The following is a 24,318-nucleotide window of genomic DNA, read 5'->3' as shown; positions in this document are numbered from 1 at the left end:
GAAAACAGTATTAAAACTGGATAGAAAAACAAAGTAAATTAGTGCTAATGCCTCAAAGCTAAAATAAAGATCTAGTTTACCTTTTTATTTTAAACTATTCTTCAAAAATTCTAATTTCTTCAGTTTGTTAAAACTATATTAATATCACTTTTTTTTTTTTTTGCCTTTTCTAGGGCCGCTCCCGCGGTGTATGGAGGTTCCCAGGCTAGGGGTCTAATTGGAGCTGTAGCCACTGGCCTACACCAGAGCCACAGCAACGCGGGATCTGAGCCGTGTCTGTGACCTACACCACAGCTCACAGCAACGCTGGATCCTTAACCCACTGAGTGAGGCCAGGGATCGAACCCACAACCTCATGGTTCCTAGTTGGATTCGTTAACCACTGAGCCACGATGGGAACTCCTCACATCACTTCTATTAATTGAAAGATTTTTTAAAATTATTCCCTGTGATCTGGGATTGATATAATAGTCATGACCTGAGTCGTCTTTTGTCATTTTGTTTTGAGATGGGTGCGAAGAAGCCACATCCTCAGTAAAATAATTAAATCAGTTGTTTGTAGGTCTCATCTTATTACTGAGGAGCTGCCATGTCTTCCTGACTGCATGGGCCAGTGTATCCCAACTTGACTGGCTGCTGAATTGCCCTATTTTTGTCCATCTGGGCTCAGTTCACATGCAGTAGTTTAAAGGTTCCACAAGTATTAAACAGTATTTGCATACAATAGACATAACCTTTTACTATCAAATCAAAATGACTTCAGGTCAGGTCAGCATCATGTGTACAAAATGATACCACAACATGTATGAGATCAAAAATGCTTCTCTATAACTGAAAATTCCAATGTGAATTGTGATTACAAAATAAACTAATATTTTTAAAAAGTAAGCCATTCTGTAATTTAACCATTATCATCCTTTTAAATCCTGTTGCTCTGATAAAATTTTTTTCATTTTATTGTTTTCACATATTTTTATTGAAGTATAGTTGATTTACAATGCCGTGCCAATTTCTGCTATATAGCAAAGTGACTTAGTCATATATGCGTGTGTGTGTGTGTGTATGTATCTATACATAGAATATATATATGTATCTATATATATATCCCCTTTCTTATACTATCTTCCATCATGTCTATCTCAGGAGATTCGTATAGTTCCCTGTGCTATGTCTTAAATTCCAGTCTCATAGACTGTGACTACTGTTAAGTCATGTCAGCAGAGCCATCTGTATCTTTCCCTAAATTATGCATTTACTTAATACATCTGCTCTTGAACCATATAAAACAGAACAAACTATTCCATAGTGTGCATGACTATGGATGGTCCTGAGAAGCCGTGCCAGACACAGTGGTCAACGTGAAGAAAACACTGGGAATCTAAGCAGCAATGCTGCCACTGTACTGTTCCAAAATTACCTGTCAGCTTGAACGATGTAGAACTTCACTGTAAAATGGTGTATATGCTTGTGAACCGTAACCTCAACCCTCCGCTCTCACTTTTTGTCAAAATGGAGTGTGGGTGGGTGCAATAAAGGAAGATGGTGATAAGGTTAAAGTGATTTAAATCTGAAATGAAAAAAGCACTTCTTCAAACCTGTTCTGGTGTTCAAATCTAATTTCAGACTATTATATTTGGCCAAATCGTATGGTTACTTTGATCATCTTATTTAAGAATTATAAAATTCTTCATTCTACCTTTCTACTTGACTTTCAGTTTATACCGTAGAGTGTCTATCAAAGCAGATCACAAAGAACATAACCTTAAGTCTCCCACAGAAATCATCCCTGATCTCACTTGACTATAAAGATTGGCAAATTACTTAAATAAAAATGCTGGGTCCAGTGGCTGCTTTTTCCCAAGGCACTTCGTCAGTCATTTATCCCAGAGCAGCTATTACAAGACTTTGAGATAAATAGGTTGGACATTCTGTTAGAATTAATATTTTTCAAATACAAGAGCACTGAGAATTATGTAACAGCTAGGGGAATGGCATCCCACAAACAAAGGTAAAACAAGGAATTGTTTTGGGGGGAGCCACCACCCTCCCCAGGTCAGCTCCAGGAACAGGCCAGAGAAAACCAGGCCTGAGGTGCCCCCTGCAGCCCTGCCTTCCACTACTTCTTCTTGATAGTGGAGTGGTCCCTTCCTCATTACAAGGTGACAAGGAATTCCTTTTTTACCTTGAGTTTGTGTTGGAGGAGGTCATTGAGAGGATGTGACCACCAGTTGACCAGAGAGCTGGGCCCAGGCAACTGTAGGCTTCTCACCCCCATCCGTCCTTGGAATGTCTGTTCCACCTGCCATTCTTGCACTAGTTGTTTCAGGAATGCAGTCCTGAGACAGTGATGGTTGAGACTGTTACCATCCAGGGTTCTTGGACTGCTTCACAGAAACTAAGGCCAGACAAGAAATTTAGGCATGGCTTTATTGGGATTCATGCTGCAGCAGGAGGGAGGAAAAACAAGTAACAGGTTCCTGGAGTTCTCTTGCAATAAGGATTTGGCATTGTCACTGCAGTGCAGGTTTGTTCCCTGGTCTGGGAACTTCCACATGCCATAGGTGTGGCAAAAAGAAAAAAAAGGAAAATCAAAAAACACACCCTAAACCCAAAACAAAAACAAGTAACAGTTTCCCTTGCTCACTTCCTGGGGTGAGGAGGGGAGGCAACCTTGTCCCTTAAGTGGGGTGTGGGTAGGGTGGATCCATGGGGTGGGCTAGAGGGGTAGCCTAAGTGGTCTGCCTACCTCCTCAGTGATGCTGTGTGCAGGGATCGTGCACATACCGTGCTTTTGCTCCAGCACCTCAGAACTGGCAGTTGGGTTTTTGGTCTTTTTGTATCTTGTCGTTCATAATTTGCCCCAGCTGTGCATGTACACAGTTATTCTTAGTCTCTTATAGTTCCTTTTGTGTTCTGCTGCTGGAGATTTGTCCAGTGTAAGCACTGCAGCCAAAGTCCAGGTCCCAGCCTGTCTCAAAACCATCCGGGCAGTACATATGATGGATTGAAGCCAGTTAAGGACTCCATATAAACTTAAGATTCTGGCAGGTGGATGCAGAAATCCTGATTTGTGGTAGCCCAAGATAAGCCTCATATGTGGAAGTTCCCTTGTTTATAAGCCTGCCACCTACCAATCTGGAGTGGTCGGCCTCTTCTTCAGTCTCTCCTTTGCCCTCTGTGTAGAGGAGCCAGTTTGTAAACCACAGTTCAACCCAAGAATAATTATTTACTTTGCATCATAGTTCTAGGGTGTGTTATTCAGAAGACCAATTCAGACAAGTAGCACAACTTTCTTACTAAAAAAAACCCCACTAAAGTGATAATGCTTAAACATGTGTAGACATTGGCTGATGAATAGCTATCTTCTTTTATCGATCTTCATTTTGTCCTTGTTAAAGGATATTTTATAATACCATGAAATTTTCTGTTTTAAAATATATTACCTCAATAAGGAAGGTCTAGGATTGAGTGTGAACCCTCGCTTGGTAGGTAACGTGAGACTGAGATAATGATTGTAACTAGTATTAACTCTGACCCAGTAAGGACTTCCAAAGTCTCTGAATGGCTTTATGAAAATTACAGCAGGCAAACATCCCAAATAAAACTGCAGGGCCACCAAAAATCTTCTGGTTATAAATACTTAAACTTTATCTGGGACTATTTTCTATGCATGTTTTCATGCTACGAAAAAAACAAAACTCCAAAATACTGATAGGATGTAGTTCTGTTTTCCTCCTAACCATGTCTTCAACAATAACCAGACTTTGACTGTCAGCCATTTATGATTTTCCCATACTGTTGCTATGATGCAACAGCATTTCGGTGCAGAGCAGCACTGCTCTTTTCAGTGCAGATCAGCTCAATGTACATGTGTGTGTTGCTGCTGAAGAGATCATGCACCTTGCTTCCGGCAGATTGGGTATCCATGGATACTGCAAAGTTTCCAAAGAAACGCTGCCTAGAATTCTCACCATGCCAGCCTGAAAGGCCTTCTTCAAATGCAAAGTGACATTTGAATTAAAGGGACAGGCATCATGCTCCCACCAAACTACAGAGCAGGTTTGCATGGGTGGCCTTCCTTTCCTCACCATTCAGTGGCTGGGCATCATTTAAAGGCAAGCAGGCAGATTACTTATCCTATGAAAGGGAAATGAGGGGAAGAACCAGGTTCGATGTATTCTCTCCATAAGGTGCAGTAGCCCAGTAAAAACTCTTATTAAACAGTTCTCACCTGGTGACAAATAGTCTTATAATCAAGGCCTGAAGGTTTTTTGTTTTGTTTTGTTTTTTCCCTAGGGCTGCATCCACAGCACATGGAGATTCCCAGGCTAGGGGTCTAATCGGAGCTGTAGCCACCGGCATACACCAGGGCCACAGCAACGCAGGATCCGAGCCGAGTTTGCAATGCCAGATCCTTAACCCACTGAGCAAGGCCAGGGGTCGAACCCGCAACCTCATGGTTCCTAGTCGGATTTGTTAACCACTGAGCCATGATGGGAACTCCATGGCCTGAAGGTATTCAATCAGCCATGGAAAAACAGAGGAAGACAAATGCCATTTGAAACTGCATGCCCAGATTTATATTCCCAAATGACAAAAAAGTTCGAGGAAAGGGGCAGAACCAGTTAGCAGGTTTACAAGTCTATGACCGGGGGCCTAAAGCAGATCAAAGGGATATTTAAAATCTGGCTACAGAATTTGAATAAGGCATCATTTCATCTAACAGGAGAATGCGTTTGTTTGTCCTGGCTCCTTATCACTAAGCCAGCTGAGGAATCTTCTTAAAAGCAATCATAATGAAATTTTCTATTGCTCAATGAATCTGGCCTTCAGGGACAGAGATTATTAACTCAGAATAAGATGACTTAAAATCTCCAATATATATTCCAAAGTTTAAGGGTTTTAAAATGTATTTATTTAGTTCATAAAAGCCCTCCACCCTCCAAGTCTTCATCCATGGGACTTTCATGCCCACATCCTGTTCTGTAGCTTTTTCTATTGCCCCAGTGGTATGTATAACATTTCTTGCTGGAGTCCAGGCAATTGAAAATAAACAGACGTACATCTGTGGAAATCAAGAGACCAACAGTGGCAAAACACAATACCATGAAACGGAAAAACTAAAACGTTTGTAACAGGAGCGCAGCAATGTAGAGAACATCTCAGGAGCTTGGTTTACTGGCAGCGGCGGAGGCAGCAGCAGCTATGTTAGCGTTTCGTTCTTCCTCAAGTTCAGAAACAAGCTGGACTATCTCTGGGTGACTGAATTTTCCTTCAAGACAAGAAGATGGAGGAAAGGATAATGACATCGATGTCTCCAGTCTGATCCTGGGGCTTGCCAGGGCTGGTTCTGTGATCTGACCCAAACTTCACTCTGACACAGAAGATACCACTGCAGGTCCTGGAAAGGGGACCACTTGGAGCTGATTCTTCATCACCCCACATGCTCCTGGGCATAAGGATGAGAATCAGGCAAAGGACAGCTATCCAGGCAGAGCTGGGGGAAACCTCACCAGGCAGCTTCTGAATAGCTCTACCAGGAACTCCAGGGAAACTCAGGGAGGACAGAGGCCAGAAAACTGAAAATAACCTCTGTCCATTCTGAATCTGCAGTTAATTGAGGGGAACAAAGCATCTACGTATAAAAGATGAGCAGGAAGAACAGGAGGTCTAGGCTCTCCCTGGTGCAAATGAGAATGGAAACATCTACACTGCACCCACTAATCTGTGCCCTCTTCCCTGCTCCTTGGCCCTCCCTGGATATCTGCCCAGGGCAACAACCAAGCCCAAAGCTCTCCTGCTGTGCTATATGCACACGGGAAGTGTGAAGCTCCCATCACTTCTTCTCTTGTCAGCTCCTTTTATTGCTTACTGTTCATTCCACATTTAACTCTACTCCATTGCTTGCGTGTGCCCAGTCTCTTCTCAGAAGTTTCCTTCATTTTCTAGCCCTGACACCTGGCTTGTCCTAAGGACACAGGCTTCCCTGCCGCCCTTCCCGCAGTGGCTGTTGTTCTCTCTCTCACAGCCCTTCCCACCCTGCCTGGGGCCTATCCTCCATGCTCCATGTTGCTTCCAGGCCACCCCCTGCCCCACTGTGTAAGATCACACAGTCAAACTATTACCACCATTCCACCAAACTGCTCTTCCTGAGGACACAGGTCAGCTCCATGGTGCTACATCTGATGGCTACTTCTGCCCTCTTGAAACACTTTCTTCCCTGGGCTGCTGGAGCCCCTGTTTTCTTCCCCCATCTTTCCTGTCTAGTGGACGGTCCAAAATTCTTGGACTCCTCTTATAACCCCCGCCCCCAAACCCTGTTGACCCCGTACTGAAAAGCACATCAGAATCTGACTACTTCTTACGTTTTCTACCATTACCACCCTGGTGCAAACCAGGGCGAGAAATGGTAAGAAACCATTTCTTCCATCAGTTACACATTGTTCATATTTAATATTTTTTTAATTACTTTTCTATTAAAGAATAAGTTGACTTACAATTTTGTGCCAGTTTCTGCTGTACAGCAAAGTAACTCAGTCAAACAACAAGGTCCTGCTGTATAGCACATGGAACTATATCCAAGCGCCCGGAATAGACCATGACGGAAATGAATATAAAAAAGAATGTACATATGTGTATATAGCTGTATTTAATGAGAAGCAGTGCACCAGAATGGAAAGGGCAAGTGAAAAATTTGTGTGGGCATGTCACCCTCTTTCTAGACTCAAGTTTCTTCCTCAATAAAGTGTGGATTTATACTAGACAACCTTTTCAACTCCCACATTTTTCCCTTCTACTAGTAGTCTCATGTTTCATTTTCTATTTTTCATTGTGAATGTATCAAAATAGAAGATAAAATGTTAAAATGCAAAGCACTGCATAAACATGACTTGTGTGTTTGTTACCTTACTGATGAAATGCGCTATCAGGGAACACAATCCTTTCTTACAAGACAGCGAGAAACCTTTTTTTTTTTCTCTTTTTTAAATTACAGTTGATTCATAACGTGCCAATTTCTGCTGTACAGCAAAGTGACCCATTCCCTTTCTCATACTATCTTCCGTCATGGTCTATCCCAAGAAACTGGGTATGGTTCCCTGTGCTACTTCAGCAGGACCTCAATACTTATCCATTCTAAATGTAAGAGTTAAAAGAGTCAGAAAATAACTATTTTAGCTTTCGTGAACTATTTGGTCTTTGTTACTATTTACCTCTGCTGCTATAGCATGAAAGCAGTATAGACAATACATAAAGAGTGTGACTGTTTCAATAAAACTGTACACAAATAAGCAACAGGCCAATTTGGTCCAAGGGCTATGGTTGGCTACCCTCTGGTTTAGGTTATTCTATTTAACCAAAGTCAAATACCATTACCACTCTGGCCCAAAAGAGGGCAAGAAATGGTAAGAACCATTTGAGCATCACTTATGTGAAGGACAGGTGAGACAAAGCTGGTCTTTGCCCTCAAATAGCTTATTATAGGGTGGAGGGAGCAAACAGGGGTGTGGAAAGAAACCCAACGAGGAACATCATTACGGAGATGCAAGTCGGACTATAACAACACCAAGGCAAGCTCTAGACCATGAGCAGACTGAACAAAAGAAGGCAATACTTGGTTCGGACAGGGAGGATTAGAAAGAAAACCAGAGTTGAGTGACCCTAGATTGCAAGCTGTTTAGACCACTTAAAAGGTGTCAAGATTTTATTTTTAAAGAAGAGGAAAGCCAGACATCTGAAAAACAAAGGTATGATGATCCCTACATATGCAAAGGAGGAAAACACTGAGACATGCGGGATGAACCGGTGAGCCTGGCAGATTAGATTAGGTGGTTATGACAAGAGTCCATTACAGAAATAATGATGGCCTTGTCTCAGGCAAAGGAAAAGAGAGAAGGAAAATCGAATCAACTTCATTACAATGCAAATCATATTTGAGAGCATATTATGGAGCTGGGACTTTCCTCCACCTGGTGAGGTCACATGAGGGTCCTGAGAGGTCCCCAAAAGGCCGCCTCTACCAGTACTCCTAGAGAAATGGAGGCTGAGCTGAGCCTGAAGAGCTCCCCAGGAAGAGAGGGAGCAACATGAATGTCTGCTGTCACAGTGCAGCACATGGGCTCCTCACCCGAGAAACTGTTTCAAAATGAAGGGGCCTAAGGCTTCATGCCAGCGCTCCCATATGTCCTCGAATAACCCTATAAAGTAGATCCTGTAATTATCCTTCATTTAAAAATAAGGAAACAAAGGCCCAGAGCCAGGTTAAGTAATTTATTGGAGGTTCTGTAATTTGTATGTGGCTGAGCCAGGATCCAAACCCAAGCAGTCTGACTGCAGGGCTGTGCTCTGAAGGGCTATAATGATGGGTGATGTGGCCACGCCTGACGCCTTTGGAAGTACTCAGGCCAGGGATTAAACCTGTGCCATAGCAGTGACCTGAGACACTGGTTAAGGATCCAGCAGTGACAACGCTGGATCCTTAACCCACTGAGCCACGGGAGAACTCTAAAGAGTTATCTCTTTTTAAATTTCTATTTCTACCTCTACCATATATGACCTCACAGGTATGAAGCACTTACAGATTATAATGCACCATGCGCTTTCCCATACGTATCTCTCTTGAATCTCAAAATCAACCAATGACTTAAGTAGGGAGTTATGACTTCCATTTTTCAGAGGACAGAGAAAGGCCAGGAGACTGCCCGGGGCGCACAGCTAGTATGTATGACATGAACCTGGCCCTCAGACTCCAGGGTGGTAATGCCCCCACGCCCTAGGTCGCCTCACACCATAAATCCCATGTTTTCCTCTTAGGTGCTCCATATGAAAAGGGTGGAAGAGTTAGCATCACTGACGTAATGCTAGTCATTTCACTGGGTGTGATTAAGCAAAACGAAAGTGACGCTGACTGAAAAGAGTACTGCGTACCTGTCGTGGAATCGTAGAAGTCCTGCAGTCGCCCGGGTTTGTTCTCAAGGTCTTCATATTCAGACGCCTGAAGAATCATCTCACATTGGTCCAGCTGCTTCACATATCTGGCTTCTGCACTAGATTGGGTCTCATATTCCTAAGTAAAGGGACAATTGAAGCAGCATGGTTAGGGCTGCATGACAGGTTATTCCAGGAAAATTCTGCTTCTGGTACCTGAAATTGGAGTCACAGTTAAAGGCACATTCTGTACTGGCCTCATTTCTCCACTGTATACAGCCAGCCCCGTCACAGACACTTCACTGGCAACTCCACAGCGCATACCTGCATTCCACGTGGGAAGGCCATGCTCCCAGGTCTGTGGGTTCCACCCACGCCTGCAAAGTCTCATTTGTTCACATGTATGCTGCCAAGCATTCTTCCTCCTTTTGTAACTTGTCTTCAGGATCATTCTTTTTTTTTTTTTTTTTTGCTTTTTATGGCTATACTTGTGGCATATGGAAGTTCCCAGGCTAGGGGTTGAATTGGAGCTGCAGCTTCCACCCTGCACCACAGCCACAGCAATGCAGGATTCGAGCCATGTCTGCAATCTACACCACAGCTCATGGCAACACCAGATCCTTAGCCCACTGAGCAGGGCCAGGAATCAAACCTGCACCCTCACAGATACTAGTCGGGTTCACAGATACTAGTGGCTGAGCCACAACGGGAACTCTAGGATCATTACTACTATTTAATCCCCCAAGTGGTGTCTGTCTTTTAAGCTTCAAGCTGACATTCCATCTTATGCTTCTCGAATTATCTCCCTCTCCATTAAATGTCCAGTTTCCTTTTCCTTTTGAAGTGAATTTCTAGCTTGCTCATTTAATTTTCGTTACCACTCTACACTGGGAATCTCTGTCCTTACTTTCCAAATAGAGAGAAGTAATCAAGTCCTCCTGGATTTTGACCCTTGAGGATACAGCCAGGGTCTGGGGATTCTTCACGCAACGTGTATGCACGTGTGCTGGTGGTGGGGAGGCGGCAAAGGTAGCGGACGGTAGATGGGGCAGCTTTTTTACCTTCTTCCCACTGGTCCCTCCCTCCTCAGTGCAGACCTAAAAGAGGAAGCTTTAGGCAGTCTGCTTCTTAGAGCATGACACCTGTCACAGAACCACAAGCCCCAATTAATACAATATACAGCCATTCTTCTATTAAGACTAAAGTGTTCCCAACTGATTTCCCTGCAAAGGCTCATTTGTAATTCCACCCCAGATGTGCTCTGATAATGAACTGTCATGCTTTCTCGGCAGGGTGATGTGACGTGAATCACTGAAGATTTCTTGGTTTTTATTAGATGCAGCTCAGACTAGGGTTTCCAGAGCAGCAGAGGGATAACGATTTCAAGCAGGAAAGAAACACAAGTTCTAGGTCTGAAGGGAAGAGAGAGGAGAAAACAGAGTCTGAAGGGAGGAGAGTAGAGAGGAGAGGAAGATTGAAGGTTTCCTCCCTCTCCCTCGGGGAAAGGTTGGCCCAGACTAAAGTGTTGACACATACGGAAAGTTTATCTTTTGCATGTTCCACTTTCCTACCTCCTAGTGACTCTCCCTCTGGGACCCAGGACCTTCATGTTGCATACATCAAATTCCCCACCAAAATATGCTCCTGTACTTCAAAGGAGAGAAGAGGGAGACATTTTTAAGGGGCACTTGTTAACCCAACTGTATCTTCAACTGTAGGTTGGGAAACAATCCAGGGCAGGCAGGTGTGCCAGGCATTTGGCAGGAGACAGGAGCAGCTGCTGCTCTGCCTTGGGATTCAAAGGGATATTTCCTTAAAGTGAAATGCAGGGGGTAGGATGGACATCCTCCTTTGAAAACTTGAGAAAAAAAAAAAAAATGAAAATGTTTTCTCCTGATTTGCTGAAATTAGGTTTCATACTTCTATGGCAAAAGATAAATTATAGTCAAGGGTATTTAATTGCTTTCACTAGACGTGACCCTCTGTGCTGAGAGCTATTTATAGTGGTGAATAGCAGTGATTAACATTTCAGAAACCAATCAACTGGCATTTTCTATGTAACTAGTATTATTCTGAGTTCCCTTGGTACAGAAGGACCCTATTTTCTTAAGTCAAAATCAGAACACATGGACTGGAGTCAGAAAAAAACAGAGCGTACTTTGTGTCAGACAATATTCTAACTGCTTTACATATATTAATTTAATTACCATTCAACCCTATAAAACAGGTATATTATTATTAACGCCATTTTATAGATGAGGCCATTGAGACACAGAGAGGTTCAGTAAGTTGCCCAAGACTACAAAGCTAGTAAACAGAGGAGCCAGTATTTGAACCCTGTAAATCAGAAGCCAATGTACTGATACGGAATTTAAAAAATGTTAAAGTTAACATGAGAGTCTGTGTCCTCTATTGAATAGTAGTGCCACAAAATTCATGTCTACCTGTAACCTATGAATGTAACCTTATTTGGAAATCGGATCTTTGCAGATGTAATCAAATTAAGACAAAGTCACAATGGATTAGGATGGACCCTAATCCAATGACTGGTATCCTTACAAGAGGGAAACCTGGGCACAGATACAGACGGAGGGAGAACACCAGCTGCCTATGGAGGCAGAGCCGGGAGCAACATGTCTATGAGGCAAGGATGTCAGGACTAGAAGAGGAATCCAGCAGAAGCTGGGAGAGGGAAGGAAAGGGCCTCCTGTAGAGCCTTCAGGGAGCATGGCCCTGCCAGCTCCTTGATCTGGACTTGTAGCCTCCAGAAAGTGTGAAACAACACATTTTCTGTTGTTTTAAGCCAGCCAGGCTAGCAGTGATTTGTTACTGCAGCCCCCAGAAATGAGGAGTCTCTTCCTACTACTAATCAGTAACTGACACAGTACCATGAACAGAACTATAAATGCTTGTTCAATTAATTAACATGGAGCATAATGACATAAAGAAAATGCTGAATGAAGAGGCAGGCTTGTGGCCTGGCTTTGTCACCCACTAGCTAAGAGACCTTGGGCAAGGCCAAGCTCTTTAGCCCGTAGTCTTAGCCATAAAATAAGGGAGTCAGAAATAGGTTTTCAGTTTTAACCATACAAAAAGGACAAAGAGCCAAAAAGACAGACTATAGAGACAATGAAAAAATATGTAAGACTATAATAAAGTAGTCACTGAATAGTATCAGAAAGCGAGGAAGAGACAGAGAATTAGGTTTCTAAGGCTAACATCAAAAGAAGCACAAACTGGTGGCTTAAGCGACAGAAATTTATTGCCCTCTAGTTCTGGAGGCTGGGAACTAGAAATCAAGGTGCTGGCAGGGTTGGTTCCTTCTGAGGGCTAAGAGGAAAGGAACTGCCCCGGGGCCTCTGACCTGGGCTCAAAGAAGGCCTTTTTCATGCTCATGGGGCATTCTTCCAATATATGTGTCTCTACATCCAAATTCCCCTTTTTATAAGGAGAGCAGTTATACTGGACTAGGACCCACCCTAATGACTCATTTGAACTCATTTCATTACCTCTGTAAAAATCCTACACCTGAACTTTAGGGGGACAAAACTCAACCCATATCAGAGAGAGAGAGAACATTATCTTCTTCTCAGACACCACCTAGAGCTGGGCTTTTTTGTCACAAGATTCTGTAGGCTGTGAAAAACATGTTTTGTGTATAGAGAGTGATACCCTAGCTCTTGAAAATAACAGGGTTGTTTCCCTCCAGTTTTACTGAGATATAATTGACAGACAGCACTGTATGAGTCTAAGGTGTGCAGCATAATGATTTCTCTGACATACATCATGAAACGATTACCGTAATAAGTTTAGTGAACATCATCCATACCAGATACAAATTTAAAGAAACAGAAAAAAGAATTTTTTTTCCTTGTGATGAAAAGATCCTCAGGATTTACTCTCTTAACAGCTTTCATATATAACATACAAGAGTGTTAATTATATTTGAAATAACAGGTTTTAGTAAGTATGGGATGGGGAGAAATGATCAAAGAAAGTAGGGACAATTCTAATGTCCAAAAACCCTCTTCACAAAATATTAGATGTTACAGATATACATTTTCTTTCTTTAGTTTAGTGATTCCCCCAATAAGCTTAAATGTACACACACCCATTAGTATATGTGCATGTGTGCACACACGCGCACACACACGCACACACACTTCTCTTGAGAATAAACATGGACATGAATCTGTGCTCAGTCTGCACCTTTGCAGTCCCTCCTCATCTCCCCCTATGGACCCAGAAGTAGCTACTTCACTCACAGGGGTGTGCAAACTGACTAAGGAGAGTTTAAAATCCATGGATAATATTTCTATGAACAAATTTCATAGTCCTGTCTGAAAAATGTATTGCTGCTTATTCATATGGTCCTCAATTTTCCCCTCTGACGCTTAATAGAAAAACAAAACGGAGTTCCTTGATCCTTTCACAGCATGCCATGATGAGGTTCATGCCAGAAGGTTAAAAAAGCTCATGATTTTTCTCCTCTACACCCGTCAGACACATCCCACAGTGCCAACGATCCAGCACATTAGCCCACTGCCCTCTTCTCTCAAGCTGCTGGTTGGCCTGGCAGGAACAATTCTAAAGGAGCACAGCCACACCCCAGGGTGGCCACTGTGTGCAGTGCTGAGATCTTCTTAAACAAGCTTAGAATTCAACCAGTGACTTTAACAAGATCATAAAACTGTTGTCTGCTTGGGATGTGTCAAGTCATTTCATGCCTGTGTTTTATATTTTTCTACATCCAAAGTCTTTCTAAGTGACTGTTGTGTTTTCATTTGGAAAATACCATAGTAATTAAAAGGAAACTGCAGTAAACTTTATCAGCCAGTTGTTAACGGGTAACTAAGAAAATAATTCAGTAGGTAAACTGCCACCATGTTTACATAAGCAGGAGGCACAGAGTACAAATTCTCATAAAATGTTTTCAAATTATAAGGGTCTTTCCTCCTTAGGAGGTAACACACGGGATTAGTGTTTTAAGTGCAGAGGACAGTTTTTTTCTTTTTTTTTTTCAAGCAAATGAATTTTAATGATTTTTTTTTTTTTTTTGGTCTTTTTGCCTTTTCTAGGGCCGCTCCCACGTCATATGGAGGTTCCCAGGCTAGGGATCGAATCGGAGCTGTTGCCACCAGCCTGTGCCAGAGCCATAGCAATGCAGGATCCGAACTGCGTCTGTGACCTACACCACAGCTCACCACAACGTCAGATTGTTAACCCACTGAGCAAGGCCAGGGATTAAACCCGCAACCTTATGGTTCCTAGTCAGATTCGTTAACCACTGTGCTACGACGGGAACTCCCAGTTTTTTTCTTTTTAAAACTGCAACCCAACCCACTCCCATTATTCCCCAATTCACAGTGTTCCAACACTTCACTGGCAAGTACAGACTTTGGAACCAGGGATTCTTTCCCCTGAAGAAACTCTGTTACATCCAATAACAGACACCACCTGGGCCAGGCTCTGCTTACACACCACACTTTGCCAGATTTAATTATCACCAATTATTTGACAAATATTAAAGGTCCACAATCTCTCATCTTATATCCTGAGCCGGAACCGTTACAGGTTTCAGCATTTTTTAGTTTTAGCTCTGAAGACAAGAGGGAGCAGGGCCTTGGAGGAAAGTGAAAAGTGAGAGTGGGAGGCAGGGCTAGTCCAGAGTAAGCAGTAGAGGAGCGAAGCAAGAGGACTCCGTTAGGTTCATCTGCTGCTGCTCTCCCTTCAGACATGGAAACCAGCACAAGAAGGCGGAGTGATGGGGGTGCCAGGGCTTTCCATGCTCTTTCAGCCCTTTCCCTGCAGCCACCCTGCCAGGCAGGCCTTGCTGCCAGCAGCACTGGGGAGGGGCCAGCACTGACAGGGCCCACCTCTATGCTGGGCTTCATGGCAGCACTTCCCCTGGACCACACTCAGCCCTAACAACCTTGAGCGGTTTCACAGACGGGCAACCAACTCAGGGAGGGGAATGAGCCCAAGGTCACTGGCAGGAAGTGGTGAGGTGGGAACCCAGTTCTGAACTACCAGGACCAGAGGCGGATAAGAGGGTGTGAGTGCAGCAGGGTGGGGGATGCGAGCAATGCATCAGGAAATCCAGGGACTGTGAGTCAGTATCTATACAGGCATCATGATGATGAGGGAAATGGGGATATTGGAGGGAAGAAAAATTTCTTATTAGCTCTGAGAAATTCCTACAGCAGCTGGAGAGTGAGAAACAGATACAGCCCAGAAGGCAAGTTAGAGACAGCTTGTTAAGACATCTAAATCAACTAAAACACTGACGAGCCATTTATATTCAGTTACGATAAAGAGCAAACCATCCAATATACTTACTTCCCAAAGTTCGTAGAGCTCCTTTCTCAGATCCTCTGGAAGGAGCTGGGTTAGCTGCTTCATAGCTTCCTGAAATATCAAATCATTCTTTTAATCATGTTCACAATGACCTAAGTTAACAACTCATCTAAAGATACCAAATAATGGATTCAAACTCTTACACATAACTCCCAAAGGGGCAGCAGAACATTGGAAAATATTTAGGCTTACAAGAAAGGCAGTGGTATACATCAAATAAATAAGTATATGTATTCATATGCACCTATTTTGTGACCTGCAGCACACCAGACACAAAAAAGGACAAGAGGAGGGTACGAGACCATGATAGAAACATTGGAAGTGAGGCCAAGGATTTTACATCTTGTGGATGAATTGCAAGATGGCCACGTGAATTTCAATGATAAGCATACTGGAGTTCAAAACAAACCTGAGTGGGGAGAATAGGAAAGTACACTGAATTGCACAGCTCAAGGACATTTTTTTGTATAGCATTTGTTCATTTTCTATTAATACGTTTTTACTGCAAAATGTAAAGCACTACACAAATGGGCAGCCATTGTCATTAACATAAAAGAAATTACAAGGTGGCATTCAGTCAGCTCGCAGATTCACAGGGCTGAAAAGAGGCATGATGAGCCAAACCACTCGTGTAGTATCCAAACCCTCCAGCAGCATCACTGAGCACTGCTTGTCCTCCTTCCACACGCACATCCTGTGGTGGGAACCTAGCACCTCAAGAGGCTGCCCACAGGGGTGTCGGGCACACGGATAGAAAGGACGTTGTTATATCAAGCTGAAAATCATCCCTGTGGTCCCTCCACTATACCGAACCCCACCTCTCCGGCCTTCCTCCCTCCCTCACAAAAACATAATGCCAAACAGGTGGGCATTGACCAGCTGGGCCAGAATCTCTGCAGCCAGCGACTGGTCTAAGGGATAGTCATGTAACTCAAAGCAGCCACTCGGGGACCCTCTGCATGATGAGCCCAGAGGAGGCTGAGTCAGAGGAGCCACAAATGGGGCCTACGAGAGCCAAGACCCACAGAAAAGCGGAGATGAGTGAGTAAAGGCATGGAGGAGGTTTGGTTCATATTTCTACTCTCCAAAGTTCCAGAAGCCCCTCTCATTTCCACCTCTTCCTTCATTTCGATGCTGCTTCGGTATCCTGAAATATCACATTTTGTGGGGTTGGGGTGTGCATGAGGTCTTCAACCTGCTCTCCAATGGCTTCCAATTCCTTCACCATCCTCATCCCATCCCTTTTAATCTGCTACAGTTCTTCTAACCAGAGCCTATGCTCCTTGAAAGTAATATGGTTTTAAGAATCACTTCGGCAAAGTGGTTATTTATATAAAAGTGGCAAAGGTCTTACATAAACTCAAATGGCAAGATGGGAAAAAGTAATAAAAATAAAAATGAATATTTGCATTTATAATTATTTATTACAGGGAGGAAAAAAAATGTAACAGGATACAACCACTTCCAGAGCAAACCATCCTGGCCAGGGTCAAAGATGTGCTTCCAGCATCAAACAACTCTTAGTGGAATGAGATTTAGGGTATTTTGTATCTGCGTTCTCCTTTGTTTCTTTTTCATAAATCTCAACAAAATACTTGAGAAAGTACGGTGCATTTTCAAGAATTAAAAATGTCTTTCTAGGAGTTCCCGTCGTGGCGCAGTGGTTAACGAATCCGACTAGGAACCATGAGGTTGCGGGTTCGATCCCTGCCCTTGCTCAGTGGGTTAACGATCCGGCGTTGCCGTGAGCTGTGGTGTAGGTTGCAGACACGGCTCGGATCCCGCGTTGCTGTGGCTCTGGAGTAGGCCGGTGGCTACAGCTCCGATTCAACCCCTAGCCTGGGAACCTCCATATGCCGCGGGAGCGGCCCAAGAAATAGCAACAATAACAACAACAACAACAAAAAAGACAAAAGACAAAAAAAATAAAAAAATAAAAAATAAAAAAAATAAAAATGTCTTTCTAAATACATCACTTTTCTCTATACTATTCCAGAAACACAAGTGTTCCCATTGCTTCTGTTTGAAAAGAATGAACTGAATAACATATGCAGGGAGACATGTCAAAATCTAAACTTTTAGAATACGAATATAAAAGTCCTGCTTTGACAAGGGATTACTTTATTTCCTTTAAAGCAATGCAGCCAGAACTGAATACAGCAATTGATGTGTGGTCTGACCCAGGCAGAACACAGTGGAATCAGAGCTTCCATCATACTAAATGTTCTACTTCTATAAATGCAGCTCAGGGCTGAAGTGTTTTTTGGAACCCACATATGAATACTGACTTATTAATAAGCTTCCTATTGATTAAAATCACCATGTCCTTTAAAAAAACAAAACATAACCAACAAACAAATGTTTTTGCTCCCCTCCTGAAACTGAGAATGATATTCTGGATCTAAACTCATTGATGTCATTTGTTATTATATAATGAGAACTGCATTTTGAGACCCCTTGGTTGTTATTCCTTGTCTGGCAGCATATGCCACAGAATGATGCCTACCTTTTTTAATGAGCCCTCTGAAATCGACTTTGCTAACATCTAGGATACATGGCTGAAGACGCTAAACTTTCCCTTCCTGATGGTCAGCCCTGTCCCTGTTCACACACAGCTTTAGAGTGGTAATTTCCTAGCCTCTTCCTGTTAGCAAAGCATGTCCAGAATGAGCCTGAAGTTCTGAGCAGAATGAAGCTTTCAGCAAATGTCAGTGTCAGTTTTGTGACAAGTGCCCAGAAAGCAGTCTTCATAATTCCCACATCATTGGTGAGGCTGGGCAGTGCGATAGTTGATGACAATATAGATTCAGATGGGATTTGAAACCCTCCTTACCATTTATTTACTGCTCTGGAACCTGAGTAAGTTACTTCACCTCTCTCTCCTTCAGTTTTTCATCTGTAAAATGGGCCTAAGTGGTACCTACCTGAAAGGCTTATCGTGAGGATTAAAGAGTTAACATATACAAAGTGCTCACAATCTGGCACAGAATAAGCACTTTATAAAATGTTCACTATATTTTTCACTTTCTCCATTTTACCATGTTCACCCCCTATAATAATCTCTTTCTTTTAACCTCTAGCTCTTTGGCAACTTCAACCCTCACATACCTATATATATATAAAATCAGACCACAAGTATTACTTTTGGCCCCTCAAAATTTGTTCTTGTACACCCAGATTCTCCCTTTCATCTTAGTACCTAGTCTCCTCCAAGACAATCAGCCTTCCAGGTTCAAGCATTTTCCCTCCCTCCCACTCCAGTTTAAAGCCTTCCAGATGCAGCTGGCTAGCCTTGGGGCAAATGATACTTCCTGGTTCTCATTATGTGCATTCCACCTCGAGGAGCCAAGAACCTCTCATTTAATTATCTTAAGGCATGGTTCAGACATCCAAATCTTGTGCAAAAACACCATCTGCATAAAGAAATGTTCACCTCCCAGATCTTTCTCTCTGTTCCTGAATCCCAACTAGCAGCAGGAAGAGGCAATGAAGGACCAGTGCTCCCCAACCTTTGGTTTCTTGTCCAAGAACTTGCGGTTCTTTATGTTTCCCCTGTCCCTTCTGAAGATGCTATTTATTCTCCTGTGGCTCAGGAGTGGGCAGCAGCCGGGAGGTTTAATAAGGCCGGGAAGGCTCTGCATTATTGACATATCCACAGGATAAGCTAAGAGTCCAAGAAGATGCAGCATTCTGAGTGTGGTTCCCTTCATGCTCCTCCAGGGGGCGTCACTAGCCAGGACTCAGTGTCTGTCACGACAGAGAAAGGAGATCCTTCCTATAGACCATCTTCCCTTCAGAAGGTTATGAACTGCTTCTCTCTGGGGTGGACCTCACATTCGTTGTGTGCCTGCATGGGGCTGTGTGTCTTCTTCCTCGGCGTGTCATCGATCACCCTCTGATACTTGGGTGTGTGATTTTTCCTCCACAATGTCTAGACTTACCCTTGAATGATACCATCATACGTTCTGAAATGTGCTCTGTAATTGAGGAGTCTTTTCCTCCTCTTTTCCCCTGTCAAATGTCATTAGTCAACACCCTCTGGTTCGGGGCTAATTCCTTTCTGCAGCTCAGTATCTTGAGCTAATTGGTTCCTTTTTGTATTAATAATGCCAGTCAACCTAGGGATTCTTTATTTACCACAATCCAGACTCCCATAGAGAAACGTTTCCTTAGCTCCTCCCTTTTTACAGACTGTCAGGATGCTCTCGTGTTCTGGACCTGCGCTTACAGGAAGAACACATTCCTTACGCTGTCTCCTCTGCTCCCATATTTAGGGTGTGTTGGTGCCTAGACTGACTCCTTGTGGATCTTCTTGCCTCTGGGGGAGCAAAAATGCTGTTGGCTGCTGAGCTCTAGCCCCAGCTCCGAGAATAGCTATTAATGCCTACCTACTCTGTTAAACCATCTTGCTGAAGGATCTGTTGATTTAAACATTTAGGAGCAATCTCTCTGGCCTACAATAAAAGCAGCTTGCAGCAACCCCTGAACCGGGAACCAGCCATTCAGCATTTAAAAAAAAAAAAAAAGCCTCCCTGGATTTTCCAGTCTCTGCTTCCAATACGTCTTCCTCTAAGTTTCTGGGCTCCGGGTTTAGACTCCACATCAACAACATTTTATTTATGTTATTTCTTAATAATAAAACTTTTTCTTTACTCTTAAGTACTAAATTAAAACTTAATTTAAAATTTACAACATTATTATAATAATGATTTTTTCTTGGGGTTTATAGAGCTTCTCTCTAAAAAGCTTAATTAGCATGGAGCAGTCCTTCGAGTTCCAGCTAGTTCCATTGTTCTAATGAAAGCCATACTATCAGTGTCCTGTGTTCAGGTCTCTCTTTGCCCCTCCATGAACTGAAGGCAACATAATGTCCTGATCCTATGTTCAACAAGGCTTAGAACAAGCAAAAGCCAATTCACTGCTTATTCCAAGAAATCCTTACTTCTGGAAGATAAGATTGTAAACCATCCAAAATAGAGTAAGCACTAACAGCTTACTCTTCAAGACCCTTGTTAGACCTTGCCTCACCAGCCCTAGCAACCCAAAGCTATTATGTCCTACGCTCTGTGCAATCCCATCTTGTAAGGCAGTATCCTTTCTTGTAAGATCCATCCAAACATCCTCCAGCCCAGGCCCTAAAAATCTATAAACACCCTCCCCTAACCTTCCCTCTGAGGCACCACTAAGACTCTGCCAAGGAGGTACTCTCCCTGACTACACTAAGTCTGATAAACTTAGTTTTGTTTCAGCAAAGGTTTTTTCTGGTGGTCTTTTGTGGAGTCAATAGTCAACACTGACCTCTTCTCGCCTATGTTTTTCTTCTTTGGGTATGTTATCTGCAGGTGCTATGTCCCCAACGATGCATTCTGCCATATCATGAACGAGGGCTAGGCGTACACATCTGACCAGGCAAGAAATAGTGAATAATTACACAGAATTATATTCACTACAGATTCCTTCTCTATACTATTTTGAAGTCACACAATACAGTTTTCTCTCTCCAGACTCACAGTATTTTCTAAAGTAATTATGTCAGCCTCCAACAGTTCTGAATCAAAACTGCTAGTTAATATTCAGCCAATTCATGAGAGCACAAGGGAAGTTGTTAGCATGAATTTTTTTTTTTAAGATAGGTGGCTTCTCAAACATCACTTTAAAAGGTTGAGAACTTTAGATTAAAAAGCCAGGAGGTGATCTGGTTATAGCATTTACTTACTGATACAAAATTCAAAAACAATCATTCTGCCAATTAGATGTCAAAATGAGGCCCTTGAGAAATGAGTTGAGTTGGACAGATCTGAGTTCAAATCCAGCAACCAACATCTATTAGCTGTGTGACTTTTGCCGAGTTAATTTTTTTAAATGCTAAGTTTTGCAGCCTTCGTTTTATCATCTGTAAAAAAAAGGTAATAGCACTTCTTAAGTTTGGTGTGAAAATTAAATTGGATAATTTATCTTCCTGGAAACATGTTGGTTATTCAACAAATGACTATATTTATTAGTGATAATGTTTAGTGATTAGGATCAACATCATCAAAATAATAAAAGCAGCTCAAGAGATAAATGCCCTGGAGGGCCACCGTTATGTCCCCCTATCTCCACGGGAGAACAAGGCCTCATACGTGCATACGTGGCCCTGTCTGCACTTGCTCTCTAATCTAGTTCAAATCTCAGATTATCCTTAAGTTCATCTGCACTTGACACCATGTTCATCTTGTACTATTTACAAAAAAAATCTTCTAAGTTCTACACCATCTATAGAATAACAGGACCCTGAAATGCCTCAGGAAACTTTGCTGCAACCAAATTGATTTACTTACCATTTTCAAAGTATACCTTTACTTTCCTACCATCAGAACTTTGGTTTCTACACCCTTCTCTTTAAATGCTGTGCCTTCTACTTCGCTACCTGATGAACCCTTTAGAGGTTACCTCAGATTCTGCCCCCTACCCCCACCAAGATCACCCAAGAAGAGGTGACCACTCCTGTTAGAGTAACTTTCTAACATACTTTATTGTGTGCTTTGTGTAGAAGCCACTTTGGGCCCGTATAAATCTGGGTTTTATTTACTATCTTATATTGTATTGCCAGGAAACTTTGACCAATGCTCAAAAAAGCATTTTAACCACGTGTTGACTGAATGAAGGGGAAGAGGCTATCTCTTTCTCAGCTCTTTCCTGTACATGCCACTCCAAAGTCACTTCACAAAGAAGTGCTACTATTCAAAAAGGGGCTGGATAAAAGTATATAGCGTATGGAGTTCCCATCGTGATGCAGCAGAAATGAATCTGACTAGGAACCATGAGGTTGCAGATTCAATCCCTTGACCTCGCTCAGTGGGTAAAGGATCCAGTGTTGCCATGAGCTGTGATGTAAGTCACAGATGCGGCTTGGATCCTGTGTGGCTATGCCTGTGGTGTAGGCCAGCAGCTGTAGCTCTGATTGGACCCCTAACCTGGGAACATCCATATGCCACGGGTATGGCCCTGAAAGAAAGAAAGAAAGAAAGAAAGAAAGAAAGAAAGAAAGAAAGAAAGAAAGGAAGAAAGGAAAAAAAAAAGTATATAGTGTACGAATACTCTTTTAGATATAAGACACTTACCTTCAAGGCCCAGGAAACCCTTATATCACACTTACATTTCCTTGAGACCAAGGCAGGCTCTTTCACTTGCCAAGAGAAAATACAGAGTGCAGTTTACAGCAAATGAAGCAATCAGCATAAAGCTCCCCTTCCTACATCTTGAAACTGTATCATTTGTGGTTTGACTCAAATAATTTTTTTTTTAAACATATAAACTAGCCTACAAGAACTGGACATTGGACACACAGGTCTTAGTCATGAAGAGTCATGCATACTCACAGACCCTAACAGCACCAAAGTTCACAGCTTACCGGTCTTTGTTAAGATGTTCATCTTTGGTCACCAGAGCCATAACTGCCATCCTGTACATGTGATCTGATACACTCTCTGGCTTCTGGACATTTCTGTATACCCAGCCAGTCCGTGGGACCCTCTGACAAAAACAGAAAGAAATGTATAAAAATCGGTATTTTAACCACCTGCCATGCTCTTCAGTAGAAGTCCAGGGACTAGGGCACAGAGGCAGGGTCATGCTTTCAGCACATATCAAAACATGCTTAACTGACCTAAATGATAACATCTGGAATTAAGCAAACCAGTGAGGTCACAGAATGATAAAGAGAGAGAGAAGAAAGAATAATTCACAAGTATAACACAGAAGTCCAACAGTCGAGCTATTTTGTGTTAGGGATGCACTGAAGTACAGAATATACACAAGTCCTTAGACATAAAAACAAAACTGTAAAGTATCTTATTTTTTCAAACTACAAGAATTGGTTAAGTTTTGCTTCAGACAACCATTGGACACAAGTAGAAAACACTGCGGTGAAAGCTCAGATTTTGAACAAGTGACAGACTTCCAAATTCTGAAGCAGAAAGAATAAGGTATTTCTAACTACTACCGCCAGTCATGACGCTTCCTTTCGCTCAGCTCCCAATATGATCCTGTGAGACTGTATTTTCTCCTCAGGAGTTTATATTTCTAAAGAATTTTGTAAGCTATAGTAATAGTAGCATGAAACAAAACGCTTTGAACTTGGAGAAGTTCGGCAAAATCATTAACTGGCTGTGGCGGGACGTGGCGGGTGGGGAGGACCCCTGTGATGTAACTCTAGTGTGTACTACTTAAAATCCTCTGCTTAAAAACAAACGAAAAAAAAAGCTCCTGTGGCGTGGGTTCGACCCCTGGCCGCGGGAACTTCCACGTGCCGGCAGGCGCCGGAAGGAAGAAGGAAGAAAGAGAGGGAGGGAGGGAGGAAGGAAGGAGGAAAAAGTCTTGTTATTTCTGTGGTTGTGTGACAGGTTTTAGGCATTCCACTTAAATTCTGCAAGACCAGTGGGTCCCGTTCTTCCCACTCGCCCAGTTGTGGGGTCGCTGAGCCCCAAACGTACTCGGGGCAAACAGGGGCCAGGACCGAGGTACCCGCACATCACCGCGCCGGCTCCCCTTCAGAAACCTCTCGAAAGGCCTCCTGGGCCGGCCCAGTCCGAGCACCAGGCCGACGCAGGGCACCAGGCCGACGCAGGGCACAGCGCGGTTCAAACTCGCCAGCCCGGGGTGGGCCCCAGCAACCCGGCCGCGCCAGCTCCTTGGACTCGCTTCCTTCGCCCCCCAACCAGACGCACGACCGCATCCAGCTCGAGGGGCTCCCTCTGCCGACTACCAGAGGCGGGGAAAACGGAGGAAAGTGGCAGGCGCCGCGCCAGGCGGGGAGGGTAGTCTGGTTGTCCCAAGGCCCGCCCCTGCCTCTCCCCGCACGGCTGCAATCCGAGCCCCAGACCGTCCTCCCGGCGTTCGCTCACCTTGAGCTGCCCCACCAGCCGCAGGAACTGCAACAGGTTCCGGGCCCCGCGGCCCGAAAGGGCCGCAGCGGAGGAAGCAGAAGCCATGCGGCCTCCTATCCGGACAGGTTGGAGCCGGCCGCGATGGTAGCCGCTTGAAGCTCCACCCACC

At 43.4% G+C, this 24,318-nt stretch overlaps 1 protein-coding gene across 5 annotated transcripts in view; it reads right to left on the bottom strand.

The window, feature by feature from the left end:
* Positions 1-24,318, bottom strand: part of HDDC2 (HD domain containing 2) — a 27,286-nt gene extending 2,968 nt beyond the window's left edge. Inside the window, exons 1-6 of one of the 5 annotated variants that reach the window (XM_003121220.7) lie at positions 24,168-24,318; positions 22,676-22,797; positions 20,581-20,683; positions 15,265-15,333; positions 8,926-9,064; positions 4,893-5,272 (exon numbers count right to left, since the gene is read on the bottom strand). In XM_003121220.7, the coding sequence (XP_003121268.2) occupies positions 5,163-5,272; positions 8,926-9,064; positions 15,265-15,333; positions 20,581-20,683; positions 22,676-22,797; positions 24,168-24,254 (630 nt within the window). In that variant the 5' untranslated portion in view covers positions 24,255-24,318 and the 3' untranslated portion in view covers positions 4,893-5,162. Of the gene's footprint in view, positions 1-4,892; positions 5,450-8,925; positions 9,065-15,264; positions 15,334-20,580; positions 20,684-20,998; positions 21,176-22,675; positions 22,798-24,167 lie in introns of those variants that run through there. The other 4 variants (XM_021088683.2, XM_085016144.1, XM_085016147.1 and 1 more) reach the window with 4 other exon arrangements.

Source organism: Sus scrofa, chromosome 1 (genome assembly GCF_054392235.1).
Source record: "Sus scrofa isolate SSC_HxYL_T2T_F1_AM1 chromosome 1, Sscrofa_HxYL_maternal_Yorkshire_Landrace_v2.0, whole genome shotgun sequence".
Lineage (NCBI taxonomy): Eukaryota > Metazoa > Chordata > Mammalia > Artiodactyla > Suidae > Sus > Sus scrofa.
The sequence above is the reverse complement of the archived record's forward strand: the minus strand, read 5'-3'. Positions and strand labels throughout refer to the sequence as shown.